Here is a 21832-nt window from a genome sequence, read left to right on the forward strand (position 1 = left end):
CTAAATGGGACAGGATAATTGAAGTAATTCTTCTGTATGTTTGTTTCTTGCCAACAGACTATTTTCTGTTAAAAAACTGCAGTTGTTTGTTTACATTCAAATTTAGCTTGTGAAAAACATCCAGTGATGAGATTAGTTTGGCTTTTTATTTGCTTTCATTGCACTTGCATTGGTAGAGTCTTAACTTGAATATGTAGATGCAGCGACGAACTTTGTTAACTGACAATGGTTTTCTGGCATCCGGGCCAGAGATGCAGTATTTATAATCTATGGCGCCATCCCACTCATCGTTGGAGACTTCAATCTTGCTTCTCTCGCTCATCTACAAACAGCTTCACACAACAGGTGCAACAACAGGGAATAAAACTCTGCACCTCCTGTATGCTAAATGCTAATGTAAAGGGACCTCTTGCATATAAAGCAATAATGTAATAGTTTATTATTGTATTGTTATTATTTAAATTGTTGTCTTTTATGTTTTATGTACAGCACTTTTGTTACAGCTGCAATTGTTGTTAAATTGCTTGAGAAATAAAGTTGAGTTGAAAAAAAAAACATTCACGCCTTTGGACAAGTTAGACAGAAACCTGATGATGATACATGGAGAAGACCCATGCAAAGCATGGGGAGGACATGCATACACCACACAGGAGGGTCTCAGTTGAGATTTGAACTTGCGACCTCTTGACTGGGAGGAAGATTTAATTTGCTATTTAATGTCCTTCACCCTCACAGGCAGAATCAATCAATCAATCAATCAATACATAAATCAATCAATAAATCAATCCCACAGTAGTGCACATTATGATACATAAATGTAAAAATGAAACCTGTACTATTAAAACTTAAAATTATGGTAATAATATAACACAACACAAAAAAAAAGCATAACTTGTTTGCACAACATGCTTATGACAGTACACACGTTAAGGACTATTTTTTTCCATTTCTGACAGAGGGAGAGCAGATGAGAGGTGCCCCAAAGGTCATTGGTAGAGACTGATATTTCCGAGGTATCACAAATGCAACCCAACCCAATTCCAAACCCCGATATTGTTGCGCAGCTGTTACGTGTATTACGGCTTCTTCCAGGAGGTTCTGAATCTGTACGTGGCAGCGACACACTCTCGCACCCTCTTCACCCCTGGGTGCTAACTATTCACGTTTCACAGCGTGACGCCCATTTTGGAACCCCGAGAGACGACGGTAAGACCATACCGATTAGAATCACCAAATGTCCCCATTAGCTACTCTTTGAATTTCTGTGTTTCGTCTCATTTTCATGGCGAACATGCTGGCACGGTTTCACGACTACGGGGTCCAACTCGCGGTCTTACAAGCCTGGGAACAGGAGTTCGTGACATGTCGTAGCAAGAATATAGAATAACATGGACTTGTGTGATCCACCTGCATATTGGTTTCCGCAATGTTGGTTTGCTTCGTCCACTGGGGATCTCGTTGACATGTTTTACACCGCAAAGGAGAAAGTTGAACGACTTACTTTGCGCCAGAGCAAAACAAATACAAGCGGCTTTTGTCAAGACCACGTCTTGAAACATTAACACATTTTGAGAGCACAAAATCTGCTGTTGTCACCAAATATTATATGTTTTCTTGTTTTAAATTTTTTAAATTATTTTTTTTTAACTCACGCGACGCAAACAAGCTGCAGCGTTGGGACTGTCGTCGAGAAACTACTATCGTGGTGACGTCACATGGGGTGACGTCTTTTATCACTCGAAAACCAAATTGCTCATTCTTAATTTCAAATATTTTTTTTATTTTAACTTAAATGTTTTGAACACATCTGGCGTTTAATATGATTTAAAAATAATATGTAGTATATGCAGTATATATTATACTTACTTGTAATTAAATGTAAAAAATAAAATAAAATAGTGTCCAAGGTACTGTCTTGTGTCTCTTTGTAGGGGTTCTGTAAATTTTACGGCAGTGCACAACTACGTAATATTTCTTAGACTTGGGGCCGTTTAATAAATAATCCTCAGTTTACATACCACTAAAAGCAATTTGGCAGGCTCTAAAAACTCTGCCTTGGTGTTCATCTCCACATGTATCCCCTCTCCTGATAACAAATGCATCCATGACATTTATTTATGTAAACACCGGGGTCACTAAAAGGTCAGCTGTCGTATCCTGCTTTAGTATATTTTCAAATGTAAAGATGTTATAAATACTGTATGCTGTGGAATCCTGCCAAGTGTTCAGTTTTTTCCATGTCTGGTTTGGAGTTTCAACCAAAGTTTCCTCGAAAAATATGCCTCAAAAGGCAAAACTTAAAGTGCAAATTGCTATTTTGCAAGATGTCAGCAAATCTCATGAGGCTTCAGCTCAGTGAGAACTGACATGTGTGAGAACTGACGTGTCGTGCCTATTACTAACTGGAAATGCAAGTTACTACGACAAAGTAACACGTTTGGCTGCTGAGCACTACAATTAATTAAATATCAATTATGAACACAAATTAATTTTATCAACCACAAACCAATGTAAAAACACTGAATATAAAATCATAAAATGCCATTAGCTGTCGGAATCGCTCTGCAAATATATTCCTGCTGCCTCTCCATTATGTACAGTATCTGTCAAGTGTCTTCTATCCATTTTCTATACCACTTGGCCCGTGGCTCGTGGATGAGCTGGAGCTTATCTTATCCCAGCAGACTTGGGGCGAGACGCAGTATAGTTTCACTTTATTTTAGTTTTATTATACAGTGGTTAACTCCTTTTTACACTTGTTTAACAGGAACGTAAAATTTTACTACAAACATAGCCAGTAGAGTTAATTTACAATATATGATTCAGGAACAATTAAATTCTCTTTACATTATAATTTCCTATGGTAATTTGTTTTGAGAACAACTGAAGTCAGCCAGCTTCACAGAACGAATTGTGCTCGGCTTTGGACTGTACCATAGTTTCTGATAAATATCTCTGCAAAAAGCACAAAGATGTTGTAAAAGTCTGCTTTCACAAAAGTACATTTCATTCCTTTTTTTTGTTGTTGCAAGATTTAGTCAACATTTAAATAGGGTCATGTAACAGTGACACGTTGTTTCACTTAACTCAGCTTATCTCATCACTTTTTTTCCCCCTAGCTGAATAAAACAACATCCTCTGAGAAAAAGTACTCCCCCCTCCCAAAACACATATTTTATCCAGATTGGGGTCACTGAGTCCAGTTTCATGTCTTTTAATTCCAAACCATCAAGACAAAACACAAAATATAGTGCAACGATGAAAAATTGTTTCTAAAACTAAGGCAAAGTTGACAGCACAAATGTCTTTGCATTTCCTCCCATAATTTCTTATATCATGCTCTGTTCTTACATCTGTCATAAAAGCAACATTAGGATTTGGGTTTAAAAGACAGCAGAACTTTTTTCTGTAATGCTTTGTTCTCGTGTTTGAGAAGGGCAAATTATGCACAATAAAAAGAGAGTTAGTAGGTTCTGGTCTGGGTTAGTTGTACAGCTTCTTGAGTGACATTCATAAAGCAAACTTAAAAGTACATCTGGGAAAAGGACCAAAAAAGGAACGTACTTAGTTTAGGTAAGATGAAGAAATCTCCTCGTAAATGGTTTAAACAAAAAAAAAAGTAGGGAGAGCTACTCTTATGGGTTCTATAAATAGTATATAGTGATTTAAAAAGTGGTCTTGTGTCCTAGCAGGACTGGTGCTGTTCAGCTTTTATTTCAGGAAAGTCCGAGCACTGTGTATACACAAGCAAACCAGCCACAAAGCACAATGCATGAATAACCAATGCGTAATCTTTTTGGAAAACACATGTCAAGTTTTTGGGAATCAGCTCAATATCCACAAGGGCTACAACAACAGCTTAAAACTATGTGACAGCTAGTTCTGGTCCATCAGTTTGATGCTAACATACGACAGAATCCAAATGAGTTGAACCCAAAAGCCCATTTTTGATTTAGTTAAAATGAAAGCGTATTTTATTTGAAGTTTAACTAACATAATATGGACCAATTTTAAACACTTTTATTTAATGTTTTGAAGTACAGCTTCTGGTTTTTTTATATATTCATTATAAAGTTATAGACTAGGCTTTATAATCGTTGTTGCAGAAACAATGAAAAGCACTTTATCACCTCCCATTATAGCAGAAAAGTACAGCACACCAATCCATATACAGCATACAAAATATACAATAACAGAAACAAATATACAACTCTGCAATATTTTTTTACCCACAAATGTATTTTTCAATATATATATATTTTAAAGTAGTAATAAATATTGCAATAATGTTGTCTTTGTAGGTTATTGAATGAGAGAAAATGAGGGTGCTCCTGTGTCTTGTCTCCTGGGTTCTGCTATGCTGCTGCTGGATCGCGCAAGCAGAGATCTTCACCTCTATAGGTGGGTTCAAAGATCACACAGTGACACTGAGACTAGCAAGTATCTTCCTTTCTTGGTTGGTCAGTTCCAATATGATGCTTACAAGCAGAAAGCAAATCAGGTTGTTATTCCTCTTCCTGGCAGTGAATTTATCATGGTTGAACAATCCCTTGGAATTGTCCACTTCACTGTCCCAGGATAAATATTCTGCACAATGAATAGAAGCCTGCAGTTGTTTATGAAGCATGCCACACCACATACAAGCCTCAAAAGCTTATGGTCACTGACTGCACTTTGTTGTGAGATTCGGTCCAAGCTGGAAAGATGTGTGTTTTCTCTATGCCTGCAGGCCAGATGACGGACCTCCTGTACACAGAAAAAGAGCTGGTCCGCTCCCTCAGAGAGTACATTAAAGCAGAGGAGTCTAAGTTGGCTGAGGTCAGAAGGTACAGAACCCAATTCATGAATATCCTTATAAAGCAAACAAAATGATGATGATAATGTTGATGAACTGGCAGCGGCAGGTCAGGGCATGGTGGTGACAGTTGGAATGCAGGTCTTTATTGCGGCCACGTTTGTGCTGTGAAAACAAGACATATCGCTAAAATCCGGCACGTGCACAGACATTTTTGGGGGTAGGTGCTCAAGCCCCCCAAAAAAAAGCACCCATCGCCAAAATAATTACGATTAAGAAACAATTTTTAGTATGTACTATTTAACTTATTTATTGATTCCTGCTAACAAAATCAACACAAACAATATTACAACTATTAACAAAGGACGTGAAGGGAGACTACAGTAGATCTAAAATGTCAAAACACCCCTTTTCAAATGGCAGGTTTTTTGGAAGGAGAAGGAGGGCCGCCTGGGGGCACGGCGGGAGGATATGTACAATTCTCCCAATGACTCAAATGCCTGTCAGATTTCAAAACACTTTGGATAAAATTAATGACAGACAGGGCAATTATTTATTTATTTATTATTATTTTTAAATATTGAAGAGATGCTGAAGCTGCGCTTGACTACTGGAAAATAAACTGTACTTAAATGATTATTAAATTGAAGTGTACTGCACATAAAAGTTGAAGTTTTAACTAAATGTTGTAAAACAAACTGTTCTTAAATATGAAATGCAAATAAATTGTTAGCCTAATCACAATTGCCAGAGTAATTTTTAACTTACTGTCACAATATCAAAATGTATAATCAAAAGAATATACCTTTATTCATCTGACAATGGTGAAAATTCACGTTTGTGATGACGCAGTAGCTGCACATGATTAGATAAATTAATATTATGCAGTTTTTGGTGGAACACAATATATTTTTAAAATGTTATGAGTTTTTAAAAAAAGTTTATTGTATAGTTACATAGACCTGGCCCTGACCTTACCATATACCATCCCTTCGTAATATTATGTATACCTTATTAAAGCATCCTTGATAGTAATATTATCGTTTTACTCTGGCTTAAGCTGGGCCAGAAAGCTGGATGACCTGACCAGAATATCCACGTCTGACCCGGAAGGCTACCTGGCTCACCCGGTGAATGCCTACAAGCTCATGAAGAGACTCAACACCGAGTGGTCTCAGCTGGAGAGCCTGGTGCTGCAGAACCCCTCAGATGGTAGGAAAATAAGTGTGAAATCGCTTAATATAGAGGATCAAAGAGCAAATTGGCAAATTGTCTGTCAACATTTCCTTGTTTGACCTCAAAAGTGAGACAATATTTTTTGTCAAGGTTACTTTGAACCCCAGCATATGCTTCTGCTTTGTTCGCCGTAAGATTAAAAAAAATAATAATTGCTTTTTCTCCCAACGTGCAGTATAAATATGTTATGCATTGAGTGAATTGGAAGCTCAATAATAACAATCTCTGGTCCCCAGATGAGTAGAGAAAGGAACCAAAGCTGTAATGTGTCAGCTGCGGCTGCAGCTCATCTGGCAGTTTGCCTGTGTTTGGTGTGTGCGTTTGTCTCTGTATCTGTGTGAGACAGATAAACTAAGGGAAAGTGTGTATTTTGTGTTTAAATCTCAATATTTGGCCACCGTCTTGCAAAGAAGGACAGAAAAAGTGTAAGTGAAAAAAAGAAACATAGTGTAAGCAGCAGAAAAATGGGAAACACATTACGAAACCTCCAATAGCTTCAAGAGGATTACTAATAGGATTTATGCATATCCAGTACAGTGTACTCTTGCGATGCAATTCGAGATGACACTCATACAGGGAAACCTCTATGGTCAAACACAATGTGTTGTAGGGCACTGATTTGTTCTGATTTTCAATTTCTTTCCACAGGAAATAATAGAAATAATCAGTTTTATGGTTAAACAGACACATTATGGTCATCAAAACAGTTTCTCTTTGCCATAACACTTTAGAGGTTTGTTGGTCAAACTCTGAATCTACAACCTCAGCAGCATTCAATTTTGCTACTCAACTGAATGAAATTATTACTTATAGGAGGTTGTAGTTCGTAGTATTACGATGGCATAGAAAGTATGGTGTAACTCAGTAAATGCTGTAATTCAATTCAGCTTATTCCAATGCAGGACTCAACATGTTTTCTCCCTGCTTTGTCCAGGGTTCATTTCCAACATGACTGTGCACAGACAGTATTTTCCTGATGCGGAAGATGAGACGGGTGCAGCCAAGGCGCTGATGCGTCTCCAGGACACTTACCATCTTGATTCAGAGGATTTTTCCAAAGGGAGGCTTCCAGGTAATCAATGAGTTTGGAGTAAAGAAGATTTTATTTAATTTTTCTCAATAGCTGCAGCTGTAATGAATCAGTAAAGGGAAAGACCAGCAATATCACAAAGTGCAGATGTAGTAGTGAATCCTGCATAAAGTTGTAAGGTTAGGTGTTTAAAATGAAACACATAGTTGTTATAAAATTAGATCTGAAATCTGTGTAAATATCACCCCAGGTATGCACTCTAATGCCATGCTGACCGTGGATGATTGCTTTGATATGGGCAAGACGGCTTACAACGACGGAGACTATTACCACGGGGTGCTGTGGATGCAACAGTCCTTGAAGCAGCTGGACGCAGGCGAGGAAGCTGTGGTTTCCAAGGCAGCCATTTTGGACTACCTCAGTTATTCCGTTTACCAAATGGGAGATTTGCCTCGTGCCATCGAGCTGACGCGCCGGCTGGTGGCCATAGGTAAGATATAAAAGAATGGCATTAACAATTCAGAATGTAAACTATTATACAGTACACACACGCACCCTAGCTCTAGAAAATATATTTTAGGGGGTCTGTTGTGTTTAGAGCTTGTCCTATTAATATTATGCCGTCCTGAGTATGGGGCAGTCCCTCTGCTTCCACTATAATTACATTTTGGGCAGCCCAAAACCACAGGGTGTGGCCCATCCTATAATGAGCTCTTGGTTTTAAATTGTTAAGTTACGCTCATTGTCGAGGCCTGCGGTGAAAACTGCCAGAAACCTTTCAAGGCAAAATACTTTTTTAGTAAATGATATAGACTTCGTTCATAACCTTTACTTAGAGCTATTAATTGTGATTCATATATCAGGATACTCTGATTAAGCATATAAGAACTGAAGAAATTTAATAAAATCTGAAAGGACATGTTAATAAGTAGTTGCATTCAGGATGACATCGATATTGCAGTGTTTCCCAACCTTACGTGATCAATCTCACGGAAAACCACCAAACAAAAATGTAACAAAAATTATATATGTACTGAAATAATGATACACAAATTTACCTAGCCAGTGTGAAATTTGGGCCTCTGACTAAAGATACACAACGTCGTGAATAAATAATAATTTTCCTACGAAGTAAGTGAAATTGAATAATTTTCCCACAGCACACCTGCTGATCTCTCACAACACACGAATATGCCAGCACTGTGGTTGGTAATCACTCTAATAGTTTTAGGAGGCCATTCACAAGTCCGATTACCTTGTGCGTACAGAGCCGAGCCACCAGAGGGCAGGAGGAAACCTGCGGTATTTTGAGAAGTTACTACTCAAAGAGCAGAAAGAGGAGCGGCAGGAGGAGGAGCAGACCAATCAGCCTGCTTCAGAGGAGCCCATCCAGCTGGGAACCTATGTCAGACCCCGAGACCACCTGCCAGAAAGAGAAATCTATGAGGCTTTATGCAGAGGGGAGGGGGTCAGAATGGTGAGATGGGATGAGAAAAAAATACATGCAACATCCTTTATCAGTCCTTTTATGGGGGGCTTTGCATTGTTTCAGCAACACAAAGAACTTCATGGTAAACTCAAATAGAAATTATGTGAATATTGGTTAGAAAATATTTATAAAGTTAATGCCATTAAATTGTCCAAACAAATCCAAAGGGACCGCCTTCTCAACGACAAAGTACAGTATGTGGTCTCCTTGAAAGATGCTTTAGTGATACAGTTTTTTTCTTCCTCAAATAGTGGCCACCAATGTACAGCTGCTGTGCCCCAATTAATTGACAGTCACAACAGCCACTTGAATTGATAAATGCGTGCACCCCTGATAGACACTAGAGGCTCACACGGAAGTGGATGTTGACTCCCACCGATGTTGATCCCACTCCCTCAAATCCCAAGTGAGTGTTAATAAAAAAAATCCCGCTCCTTGCCAATCCCGAGTGTTAAAAGAAAATAAAATCCCACCAAATCTCGAGTGTTTAAAAAAATTTCGCCCAATGCTGAGTTTTTGAAAAAGAAAATCCCGCTCCCAAAGAGATTGATCCCAATCCTGAACCAAAATTTTACAGAATCCCATTCCCCTTATTTCCCCCCTTTTAATTTTTTTGTTTTTACTCAAAGTTGATCCTGCTCCGTTTTTCTTCCTCGGTATAAAATATGCAGCACTTAGTAATATGCAGCCTTAGTCACCGTAATAAATATATTGAATTACCGGAATGATCAAGAAACAAAACATAAGTTAACAACAAAAGCAGTCTTAGTCCCTTAGTTTAGGAATGTTTAGCTCGATGCTGAAGGGAAATGTTCAAGTTTCGATTTAATGAAAAATAAAATAAAATATAACTGTATCATGATTTCACTCCCATCATGGTTTCCACTCGCATCAACTCCCGCCATTATGGTTTCCACTCCCGTGGCTTTGTTTTCATAGTTCCCGCACCTGCTGACCTTCGCTCCCGCTCCTGCCCAATCCCCTGATTGATGGTGAAATTTACTCTGTGGGAATCCCAAAAAAACGTCAGTCTCTAATAGACACCTCCCTGTTTTCTCTTCAAGAAAAAACAACAGGGGGCGCCATAAAGGGTTGTCATGACTGTACCTATAACAGATACCACCATGTGTAGACTATTTTTTTATCGCCTCAATAATTTATTACAGACATTAACATGTTGCTACTTAAGACAAAGATAATGACATTCAAACAAATATCAATACAACAAATAAAGGATAAAATAAAAACAACCATAATGCACAAAATGAAAGATAACAACAAATGCACAAAAACTGCATTTTGCAAATATCTTAATCAAGATCAAAACTCACGATCTCCATACTATTCTTCATCTGGACATTAACATTTATGAAGAACTTTCTATCTTGTTTTATTATTTTACACCTTCAATGTTCTGTATCGCCTCATATAAGTTTTAAAGTTTAAGTGACCATTTATTTGTAGCTATAAAAATAAATAGTTTTCATTGTAGTATAATTATATTCACAGCAACACTGTAGTTTGTAAAATCCCCAAGTATCTAATTTTCGATGTAAATCCATTTCCTTAAACATTTTCTCAATGTCTCTCCAAAAGGAGGACACAATATAACAATGCCAAATCATGAATATCAAAGACTGAAAAAGAGAGGTCATTCATCAGTCATCAAATTTCGAAACATTTAAAAATTTTCTGTGGGCCCAAAAATATATACAACTTTCATTTGAAAAAAAAATCTGTTTTGTACATCTATAGTGGTGCTATAAATTAATTTAGATCCGCTCAGTAGAGTAGTAGTTGTTCCCTCACCACATGTAGAGCAGGTATTTCATCTGTAAACCTGAAGTTTCTGCATGAGTTTAGCGAATGTGCTGCTGCTGGTGTTGTGGAACATTTCGGACTACAAGCTGATGAACATCTCAACATTGATAACTAATAATAATAAAAACACAAATTAGTACATACTTATTGTAATAAATATATTTTAATATATCTGCGATTGGCTGGCGACCAGTTCAGGGTGTACCCTGCCTCTCGCCCGAAGATAGCTGGGATAGGCTCCAGCTAATATATATATTTTTTTTTAATTCAATATTTATTGAAACTTTTTCAAAATATATATATCTACGATTGGTTTTGTATAATAAAAGCCTTCCCCAAAGGCGTTTCCCTTAATAGAGGCCTTATACTGTCTACAGTTGAGTAAATAAATGGCGCCTGCCTCTATATGAGGAAATGTGGTATTTTTAAAAGGTTAACACAGTTAAATATCTTTGCAAGTGGGGTAACATCATAAATCTGCACATTTAGATGTGTATTTGGACAGTATCATTACTTGGGAATAATTTATCCTAAAAGTTTTCAACATTTGCGGACAATAATACACCGATATTCACGATGGGGGGATTTGTATACGCATCACATGTATTGATTGCTATCTTTTGATGATAAAATTCCATCAGACCGAAGCAAGGCGCAGCCGTTTGTTCTGCCACTATCAGGATGGAAGCAGAAATCCTCGTCTTCTGCTGAAGCCCATGAAGGAGGAGGACGAGTGGGACAGCCCGCACATTGTGCGCTACCTGGAAGCCCTGTCTGACTATGAGATTGAAAAGATTAAAGAAATGGCCAAACCTAGGGTGAGACAATGAAAACTACATTAACATTAGCCCCCCCTCCAAAAAAACATCAGCTCACTCTGCTTTGAAAAATATGTTCAAGGCCGTATAAATTCACATATTTTTTTTCTTTTCTTTAAGCTTGCCAGAGCTACAGTCCGAGACCCCAAAACAGGAGTGTTGACCACTGCTAACTACAGAGTATCAAAAAGGTGATTGATTGAACACATGCATGACTGTAATGAGTAATGACAAACTGTGTCCCTTTGCCTCCCTTTGAGCGCTCTCTTTGCTCTTTACTGCCACCTACTGCACATTGTGTGTGAAAAATGACTACATTAGAGGAAATGAAAAAGAGCTCATTTAAGCTCATTTCCTTTAGGCTTCAATCAGGTGAAAACGTTAACATTAACCCTCCCAGATCATAAATGGTTTGAAGAGGCTGAATTTGCAGCCGGTGCTTTAACATCGCTAAATACACTATGTTTACATTTAATCAGTGCCTGGTTAGAAGAAGAAGATGGCCCGGTCATTGCCAGAGTCAATCAGAGAATACAGGACATCACAGGCCTAACTGTAGACACAGCAGAGTTACTACAGGTAATGTTTAAACACATGGAAATACTGTATAATAATACGGGTTCATAACGTATACACTATGGAAGTCTTTGAAAGCGATACCTGACAAAGCCAACAACGACAACCTGTTCTCACGATAATTTGGTAGGTTTTTTAATTTGGGAATTTGATGAAATATTGATATGACCCAGTAAAAATGTAACTAGTTATAGACTATATATATTTATTTTGAATACTGTTTTCAAAGCAGCATGCAGAATTATAATTTTTTTATTGTTCTATTGAATTATGGTGAGAACATGTTCAGATCACTGGTGTGAACAGTTGAATAAGGTTGCATTAATGCTAACAGTGCGTATATGCAGACATCTTATAATAAGGACATGTTAGCAATTCAGTTATTGTGAACAGCAATAATTCAGTTAACTGTCCGATTTAAGCAAACCGAGCAATGAACCAAATGAGACCAGTCGATTTAGTTATTTTAGGATTATGCAATGATTGGTCTTGATCTTATTTGTATTCCTCACAATTAGACAGCATTGGACTTAAAGGAGACATTGCTAGATTTGAAATAGGTATTACAATGTGACGTAGATACAGGGAATCTTAGCTATTAGCGGGGGCTGCCGAGAAAATCCGAATAAATGGCACCCTCGCAAAAGGGGTTTGTAATTGCGTATAGATATCACAAGATGGCGCCAAAGCACCTAAAATGGAAAGAATCATAAAGTATCAACACCATGTCATCGAGCATGGACACAATTATGAACCCATGTTACATAAATGACTGTTATAGTTATTCAACAGAAGTGAACCACCTTTACTTGAGGATCATCAATAATATTAGCTAGCATACTAACCTACATAATATGCTAACACAAACTGACATACATCGCACAGAGACAAACAAATTTGAACACTTACACTTGACACAAATGGGATGAAGTCATTAAACTCACCTGGCATTTCCACACAATAATAAATGTTAGAGAATACAGGCAAATTGCAACAGCATATGCTGATTAAATCACGGAATAAAGCAGCATATTCCAGTTTCACTTTTGGCTGAGCACGGTGTTCATTCAAGGACAACAACAACAACAACAAAAACAGAACATCTCAAATGCAAATGAAAATTACACTCTCAATGTATTACACCAGATAGCATCAAAGTGATACTTTAATTGCTTTGGCGTGAACACAATCAGCAAACATACAGGATTTTCATGGAGGAGGGTTTAAAATCAAAATCTGCAAATTTGTAAATTCTGAATCGGGAATATGCAGGGGTTCACTGTACATGATTTCTTTGTTTTGATGCCTAAGTTATCTCTTTTAATGGCTCACCAGGTTGCTAACTATGGTGTTGGAGGACAGTATGAGCCACATTTTGACTTTTCCAGGGTGAGTTCGTGTGGGTGTGTGCCTGTACGTGCGTGCGTTCACGTGTATATGCATAATGGTGTGTGTGTTGAAACTCAATGCTATGAGTCAATGTTTGCTCTTTGTCTTGTGTGTGTTGTATCTGGCGTGCATGATGTACTTGTGATCTGGCTGTATGTGCTTTGCGCAGATGTTTGGACTTGTGCTACACAATGAAGGAGGATTTTCTATAAATCATAGCCGGTCATGTCAGGACAACCTCATGTAATGTAGAACCTGTTTTGGACAATGTTACATGAATGAGATGCATTTCCGCATATGAAAGCAATTGTTGCTTAAAAACAATGATGAACTTTGTTTTAAGACTAATTGCATTTCAGTGCAGTCGCTGCCCATTGCGACGGGCTCCTAGTGTTAGTCTTGGTGATAAGTTAAAATTATAAACATCTGTTGCAGCGTCCTTTTGACAGCAACCTCAAGGTCGATGGAAATAGGCTTGCCACCTTCCTAAATTACGTAAGTACGGGTGCACTGTCTTCATTGTGTATTTTACCCTTGAATTTTATCTTTGTAGAAAGATGAGCCTGATGCTTTCAAAAGATTAGGCACTGGAAATCGTGTGGCCACTTTTTTGAACTATGTAAGTACGTGCATCCAGTCGCCGCTGATTGAGGGGGAAGTTGTGGAGGCTGTCGCCTTATGCTCCATCTGTCTTAGGCTTTGTGGGTCCGTGCTTGAACTCTGCTTCAATCTTGGACTTGAATTGATTGACTAATTGACATAGCAAAGAACTAATAATTAATCAATAAAAAAGGCAGGATACATCTCCTAAGAAATGCCAAATTGTCAAGAAGTACTGTATGTCATCCCGTCACTCACTTCCCGTACTTATTGTGAAGAGTTTGTTGGCTACCCCACACCCCATTAACATGCTGATAGACAATGCCCATCCTTATTGGGATATTACTTAGCAGTGAGCAGTAAGAAATTGATTAGGTTTCATTTTTCACAGTGTTGCATGATATGCTTAGTTGTTGTTGTTTTTTTATTAAGGTGCGTCATCACAATGACACAAGTTCCTTTTTTTGCAAGAAGCATCAAAACTTTGCAGAAAGAATTGCACTTATTACAATAATAACTAGGCGGCACGGTGGCCGACTGGTTAGAGCGTCTGCCTCACAGTTCTGAGGTCCGGGGTTCAATCCCTGGCCCCACCTGTGTGGAGTTTGCATGTTCTCCCCGCGCCTGCGTGGGTTTTCTCCGGGCACTCCGGTTTCCTCCCACATCCCAAAAACATGCATGGTAGGTTAATTGACGACTCTAAATTGCGGGTAGGTGTGAATGTGCAACCGATGTACATGTTCAAATTAAGTAAATTCAAATGACTTTTTTTTTTTTTTTGTCGTGCTGACCCCAGTTATAAGGAGGGTGTTGTGCAACCACATTATCGCAGTTGTTTATTATTAATTACTTCCGCACTAGAATGTTATTTTTCTTCAATTGACTTGTTCAGGATATAGTTCACATTAATGGTAGAAAATGTTTTGAAATGATTTATCTTGATAATTTTTTTTTTTACATCTCAAAAGCCTGCCATTTGAACAGGGGTGTGTAAAGATTTGATTTCCGCTGGAGCTGGGGCCTCATGTACAAAAGCTGCGTGCGCACAAAAACGTGGCGTACGTTCTTTTTCACGGCAAAGTTCAGATGTAGCAACAATGAAATGAGCGTGGAAATGTGCGGTGCCTCACGCCAACTTCATGGCTGGCCTATGCACGTTTCTACAGCTGATGGCTGCACATCAGAGACACATTGACAAATCACGCTGATGAACAATTCATGCCCGACAGCATTTGATTTCAACAATGTAAAAGATGCAAGGACTCGGAATTCACAAGTGTTTTTAATGAATCACTGATATTTGTGAGGACACCTATTAATTGATCATGGCGATCATTTATGCCGCCTATTGCCCTCAATTGCTTCTTGTGACTCCAGCACATGCACTGAAAGAAAAAAAAAAAAGAATACTTTGACTTAATTTGAACATGTACATTGGTTGCACATGATTAAAATGTATTATAATGACGTTGTTCTTTTAAGAGAAGTGGGGTATATTATGTCATTTTAACACACACATTTTAATCACATGCAACCGATGTATATTCAAATTAAGTGAATTCAAAGGACTCTTTTTTTAATCAGTCTGCACTGGTGCAGCAGCAGCTGGTTGTTGGAGCGTAATTGCGTCGGAGACCCTGGGGATGCCGGAGGAGACGACAGGGACGGTGGACGAATCCGAACGGGTGGCTGCGACTGCACTGATTTAAAATAAATAAATAAATAAAGTCATTTGAATTTACTTAATTTGAACATGTACATCGGTTGCACATGATTAAAATGTGTTAAAATGACATAATTTACCCATCTTCTCCAAAAAAAACTAAAAAAAAAGAAAAACATGATTTTTGTTTTTTCAGTGGGCGTGTCCACTCATGTATATTAAAATAATAAATTCCATCCATCCATCCATTTTCTGAGCCGTTTCTCCTCACTAGGGTCACGGGGGTGCTGGAGCCTATCCCAGCTATCATCGGGCAGGAGGCGGGGTACACCCTGAACTGGTTGCCAGCCAATCGCAGGGCACATACAAACAAACAACCATTCACACTCACGTGTACACCTACGGGCAATTTAGAGTTGTCAATTAACCTACCATGCATGTTTTTGGGATGTGGGAGGAAACCGGCGTGCCTGGAGTAAACCCACACAGGCACGGGGAGAACATGCAAACTCCACACAGGCGGGGCCGGGGATTGAACCCCGGTCCACAGAACTGTGTGGCAGACGGTCTAACCAGTCGGTCACCGTTCCACAAAACAATTAATTGAGTCATCAAAAAGGAGTCAAAGTTTTTGATATCCTCTCTCTCTCTCTCTCGCTCTCTCTCTCTCTCTCTCTCTCTCTCTCTCTCTCTCTATATATATATATATATTGATGTATGCTGATGTGCTATTTGAATTCAAAAGATGTATTACAAATAGCATACATACAACATTTACGCATGAACCTTTATCTCACAGAGCTAAGTGTAGGTTACTGTAGGAACACATTTGCTTTGTGTTATAAAAATACATGGCATTAACCTTGTGGGGTGATCAGAGTCAGCCACATGTGCTCCCACCACCCGAAAGAGTAGTGTCACCCATTATCGCAGCGATTCTCTCCTGGAACGGGGTGAGGCCCTCGGCACCGGTTCTTCCGCCTGTTTTGGCCACACTTTGGCGGTGGGCAGCTGTCCTCCGCTTCACGTCCACCTTAATGTCTGACCACTTCTTTTTTAGTTCAGTGTGCATGCGCTGTTCCGACCCTACAGCATTGAGAGCCACACACGCTGTCCCATTCACTCTTCTTTCGCGTGTCAGCGTGCCAAAGAGCATTTTCTTGCGCACCTCCACTTCATTGAACAACTTCACATTCAGAAAAAATATTTGTCTTGCTCATTGTCCTTTTTTTTCTGATCATGCAGAGATCGGGATCTCGGGTGCAGGGTTCATTTAAATATGATTTTCATATTTAAATGTGGGCGTGGACAGGGAGGGATAAGCTATTCCAACATGTGCGTTCATTTCCACGTTGATTGGAATGTACGAAGGAAATGTGCTTGGATTCATGCGTACCCACCGATTCATATGGATATTTTTGTGCGTACGACGTTTTCTGGATTTGAGCGTACGCCATGTTTCAGTAGGAAGTCTTTGTACATGAGGCCCCTGATGTTCAGAGTTACGTTGAAAATTAAAATGCGTTTAGTTGATATGTATATTTCTCACAAGCATTTATTTGTTTTTAATCATATATTCAATTTATTTATATTTTGTTTTTTTTTTCCTGCCCAGATGAGTGATGTTGAGGCAGGAGGCGCCACAGTCTTCCCTGACTTTGGGGCTGTAATCCAGCCCAAAAAGGTAATAAATACAATTCTATTAGATTTTTTTAGTTGGTCTTTGAGTGTGTGTAAAGGTGGGTAACAATGATTAATATGTAAACCTAATCTCACAGTATTTTACGAGGACTATGTAAAAATTTAATGCATTGGTAATAAACATAAAAATAATTTTAGGTCACTTGAAACAGATTCATTTATTCATGAAAAAATATGAATAGAATAACCACCTTAATATTATGTCAAAACCTCATGACAATTTTTTGACATATTCTAAATATAACAATTATGTATGCACAAGTTATTTGGACTGTATTTTATTATTTAAAATAAATCTTATTTGCTTTTTTTTTTAAATAGTTACCATTTCTCTACCAATAGCAATGTTATAAACTGCAATGACAACAGAAGTTATTCATAATTTATTTTGAACTTCACAAGTACAATAACATTTTAGTGAGGATGTCGAAAAAAATAGACTTGCTCAAATACTTTTTCCTGGTCACATGACATGAACAAGAAAGAGTACCTCTACTTGTTTGTTACTCGACAGAGTTTATAGAGTTCAATCACAACGGTCCCAGTGTCTCATTAAAAAAAAGGGCATTTGCAAGCCATGGCCACTCACCTATTAATGGTCCAAATTAGACAGAGAGACCCACATGATCAGAATCAGAATCATCTTTATTTTGCCAAGTATGTCCAAAAAACACAAGGAATTTGTCTCCGGTAGTTGGAGCCGCTCTAGTATGACAACAGACAGTCAATTGACAGAGAACACTTTTGAGACATAAAGACATTGAGAAAAACAGTCACTGAGCAACAAAAGGTTGCTCGTAATCTGGTAATGCTGGATACACAATAATTTAGAGATTATTATGTATTAAATATACATTACAGATTAAAACGAAGAACCTATGAGTCCTTTAATGTTGCTGGGGAAAAGGTCCAGTGCTTACGGTAACTCCAAAGATAACAATGGTATGAAGGCTTTGGAGTGTGTTGTTTGATTGAGAAATGCCTTGAAATATTTATGCCAGAGCTAAGTCTGCAAGGAATGAAAATCAGTATATTTGGCAGGCAATACTTGGACCTCTTCTCAACTGTCTCATTTTCATTCATTCAAGTTGTAGTGTTTTATGCTCTTCCAGTTCGACAAAAAGCAGTACAATTCCCGGCTATGACTGCCTGAAGAGCAACCGGGTCATTAACTCTCAATTCCCACCCGCTCATGTTTAAATGCGTGATCCTTGTCAGATCTTATTTTTGTTTTAAGCACACTGAATGTTCCCACCAATGTGTTCACTGGTCTTATTGCATTACAGGGGACAGCGGTGTTCTGGTATAACCTTTTCAAAAGCGGAGAAGGAGACTACAGGACAAGACATGCAGCCTGTCCTGTCTTAGTAGGAAGTAAATGGGGTAAAGTAAAAAGTTTTCCTTACCTTATGCAATAAAAGTATGCCACAAATAAAAAGAAAAATGTGTGACTGCCTTTGAATATGAACATACTTAAAATTTACGATGACAAAAAATGTTCGGGTGACTCAGTGGAAAGTTACTGAGGATCCCTGCCATCAGCATGTGTGTGAATGACTCATTCACTTTTGTTCATATGTCCAAGTTTGTTCACTACTGATATTTGGTTACATTACTCCATAGTTCCTTCAGCCAAGAACATTTCTCATATATTGTTCTGAGTATTGGCACTGGTGACTGTGGGCTGTGGGGTGAACAATGAATGCAAAGTTCGACATCAAAAGGTTCTGTATAGTTTGATTAAATCCAAATGATAATCCACTGAACTCAAGACTGTTTTAAGGCCATAATTAATCATGTAACCTTGTTCGGTGATTTAATCATCGTTTTACCCTTTGAAAACCAGCATATCGCCATGATGTTGTATGAAAAATCAATGTTCAAGCTAAGCTCCCATGATCCCTGCTTATTATTTCCAAATTGGCTGCCAAACATACTGTAACGATGAAGGTCGTGCAATCACATTATGATTTGCGTAGGGTCTGCATGTGCAGTTTAGCCCTCTGGGAGGTTTGGATCAAACATTTGTGGTGATTTGAGGATAGACAATTTACACTCCCATAATACAAATTCTGTTTACATTTCTGACTCTTCAAAGCAAGCAAAAAAAAAAAAAAAGATAATTGGAACCCCATCTCTTGAACCATGCAATTTTAAATGCAGACTTTTTTCCCTTTCCCGCTGGACATAAAAGCAATTTATTTTGACCCATTATTGGACAGCAGTATGTCTTTTTAGTTACCTAGCTCTGTAGTTGGTACCCCAAAGGAAGTCTGCTAAACAGTACAAATCAGATATTTGGCACCTCTTGTTGCGTTTATCAATTTTACGAGTAATTACAGCTGGTATAAAAAGTCTACACATGCCAGGTTTTTGTGACGTTAAAAAAATGAGACTAAGTTAATCATTTCAAATATTAGTTTTTCTATAATTAATGCGACCTATAACCAGTATAACTAAATTTTTCAATATTTTAGGGAAGGGAAGTGGTGGTTGCACAAGTGTGCACACCCTCTTTTAACTGACTGATTCATGTGAGCAGCTAGGTTCCTCTGATGCTGTGGAAGATCTCTGCAGACCATGGTGTGTGGTGTAAAGTGAGATTACAACAACGTAGGAAATGCCTACTAGAACGGCTGCACTTTATCTGGGGATAATCAGAGGTACTTGAAATGGGGGTAATTGGGTGTGAACTTCCATTTCACATGATTTCAAATGTGGTTGGTGAATTCTGAATACAACCGCATCCCCAATTATTACGCAGGTGTGCACACTTGTGCAACCGCATTTTTTCGGTTGTTTGTTTTTTACTTCCCTTCTCTAAAAGATGCCTTTTTTCTTCAACGGAGTTGTACATGTTTTGGTAATAGTGAAAAAGTGATGATTTGTCTTGGTCTCATTTTTAATTTCACAAAAACCTGGCATTTCAACCGGGGTGTGTAGAGTTTTCATATCTACTGTACAGTTTATAAATCATCATTCTTGATCCTATTTTTGTCGTTTTTCCAGTGTCCAACAAATGGATTCATGAGCGAGGGCAGGAATTCCTCAGACCCTGCGGCCTCACAGAAGTGGATTGAACATTGACTATGCATACATTCTGCAAACACACACGCGCACACACACACACACAAACATACAGATGTCTCATACAGTTCTGAAATACATCCATACACAGTACATTATTTTGATCATTTTGTCAGTGTCAACTAACAGTTTTAACAAGGAAATGTAGATGTAATAAGTGGCTGGAGAGTTTTCATAAATGTTTCAATTTGGTAATATATGATTTCTAGCTGCGTTCTCCATCAAGAATCACATGAATGATCACACACCCAAAGGCGGAAACAAGTCGATTATGAATTGACAAATACAAAGATAAAACTATAAATGCAGTTACTTTATACATCCATCCATCCATTATCTGAGCCGCTTATCCTCACAAGGGTCGCGGAAGCGCTGGAGCCTATCCCAGCTATCATTGGGCAGGAGGCGGGGTACATCCTGAACTAGTCGCCAGCCAATCGCAGGGCACATATAAACAAACAACCATTCTCACTCCCATTCACACGTACGGGTAGTTTAGAGTCTTCAATACCACGCAGGCACGGGGAGAACATGCAAACTCCACACAAGCGGGGCCGGGGATTGAACCCCGGCCCTCAGAACTGTGAGGCAGACGCTCTAACCAGTCGTCCACCGTGCCGCCTTACTTTATCCATCCATCCATCCATTTTCCATACCGCTTTATCCTCACAAGGGTCGCGGGCGTGCTGGAGCCTATCTTCGGGCGAGAGGCGGGGTACACCCTGAACTGGTCGCCAGCCAATTGCGGGGCACATATAAACAAACAACCATTCACACGCACATTCACACCACAAGGCAATTTAGAGTCTTCAATCAACCTACCATGCATGTTTTTGGGATGTGGGAGGAAACCGGAGTGCCCGGAGAAAACCCACGCAGGCACGGGGAGAACATGCAAACTCCACACAGGCGGGGCCGGGATTTTAACCCTCAACTGTGAGGCAGATGTGCTAACCAGTTTCCACCGTGCCACCTTACTTTATACAGTACACACAAAATCCCAAAACGTGCAAATCATAGCACTTTGTCGTCACTGATTGGTAATTCTGAGCCCTACTGTTGCGTTACACATTACTTTTGCTGTGTTGAACTTGTGTGAACGTGCATCACATTGTTAAACATGTCCTTAGCAAGCTTGTCGTCAGGACTGCCAGCCGACTAACACATTAGGGAGCGAAAAAAAAGAAGAATCTTGTCAATAAAAATAAAGGGCTGAAATGCAAATCAAATGTTTAACCATCTTTTTAGTTGAACCGAACAATCTGACAGGAATGTTTTCTTTTTCCCACCAGATGCTTTATTTATACAGTGTTTAAATTATTACATTAGATTTTTTTTTACCAGATTGCCATCAGTAAAATCAATAAATGGTCTTTTATTTTAAAATGTGACGTCCCTGTTTTATTTTGTTACCGCAGGTGTTCTCACCAACGTTTGTGACATGCTTTCGGCAAAACACCCTAGTTCACCCAATTTCTTGTCTCGTTGAAATCAGCCAGCTTTTAGGGAGACTGTATACCGTATCCGATTTACTGTCAGGCTTTTTTTTACCACGAGGCGTGCCTGAGCGTTGTGTCCCAAGTGGTTTCTACTTGCGGGAACAGAACCCAGAGTGTGGGGAAAGACA

The 21832-nt window shown here is 38.8% G+C and overlaps 1 protein-coding gene across 7 annotated transcripts; it reads left to right on the forward strand.

The window, feature by feature from the left end:
* The first annotated feature begins 1060 nt into the window (after window positions 1–1060).
* On the forward strand, window positions 1061–21596 carry LOC133466814 (prolyl 4-hydroxylase subunit alpha-2-like). Of its 7 annotated transcripts, XM_061750863.1 has the most exons (16): window positions 1061–1206; window positions 4302–4401; window positions 4730–4826; window positions 5856–6007; window positions 6966–7103; window positions 7312–7551; window positions 8330–8538; window positions 11013–11189; window positions 11310–11380; window positions 11669–11768; window positions 13101–13154; window positions 13590–13649; window positions 13708–13773; window positions 17033–17101; window positions 18405–18501; window positions 20128–21596. In XM_061750863.1, exons 2-16 carry the CDS (start codon window positions 4320–4322, stop codon window positions 20196–20198), a joined length of 1683 nt encoding a protein of 560 aa, XP_061606847.1. In that variant the 5' UTR covers window positions 1061–1206; window positions 4302–4319; the 3' UTR covers window positions 20199–21596. The 7 variants fall into 7 exon arrangements, 6 of the variants coding, with proteins under 6 accessions (XP_061606847.1, XP_061606843.1, XP_061606842.1 ...); XM_061750859.1 differs by lacking the exon at window positions 13708–13773; XM_061750858.1 differs by lacking the exon at window positions 13590–13649.
* Window positions 21597–21832: the final 236 nt, after the last annotated feature.

Source organism: Phyllopteryx taeniolatus, chromosome 17 (assembly GCF_024500385.1).
Source record: "Phyllopteryx taeniolatus isolate TA_2022b chromosome 17, UOR_Ptae_1.2, whole genome shotgun sequence".
Lineage (NCBI taxonomy): Eukaryota > Metazoa > Chordata > Actinopteri > Syngnathiformes > Syngnathidae > Phyllopteryx > Phyllopteryx taeniolatus.

What these genes read in the sequence shown, in the direction of transcription:
- LOC133466814 (XM_061750863.1), top strand. Translation starts at nt 4,320, where the DNA reads ATGAGGGTGCTCCTGTGTCTTGTCTCCTGGGTTCTGCTATGCTGCTGC. An exon ending in AGAGATCTTCACCTCTATAG is followed by an intron (nt 4,402 to 4,729) that starts GTGGGTTCAAAG and finishes CTATGCCTGCAG; the next exon opens with GCCAGATGACGGACCTCCTG. An exon ending in ACACAGCAGAGTTACTACAG is followed by an intron (nt 11,769 to 13,100) that starts GTAATGTTTAAA and finishes ATGGCTCACCAG; the next exon opens with GTTGCTAACTATGGTGTTGG.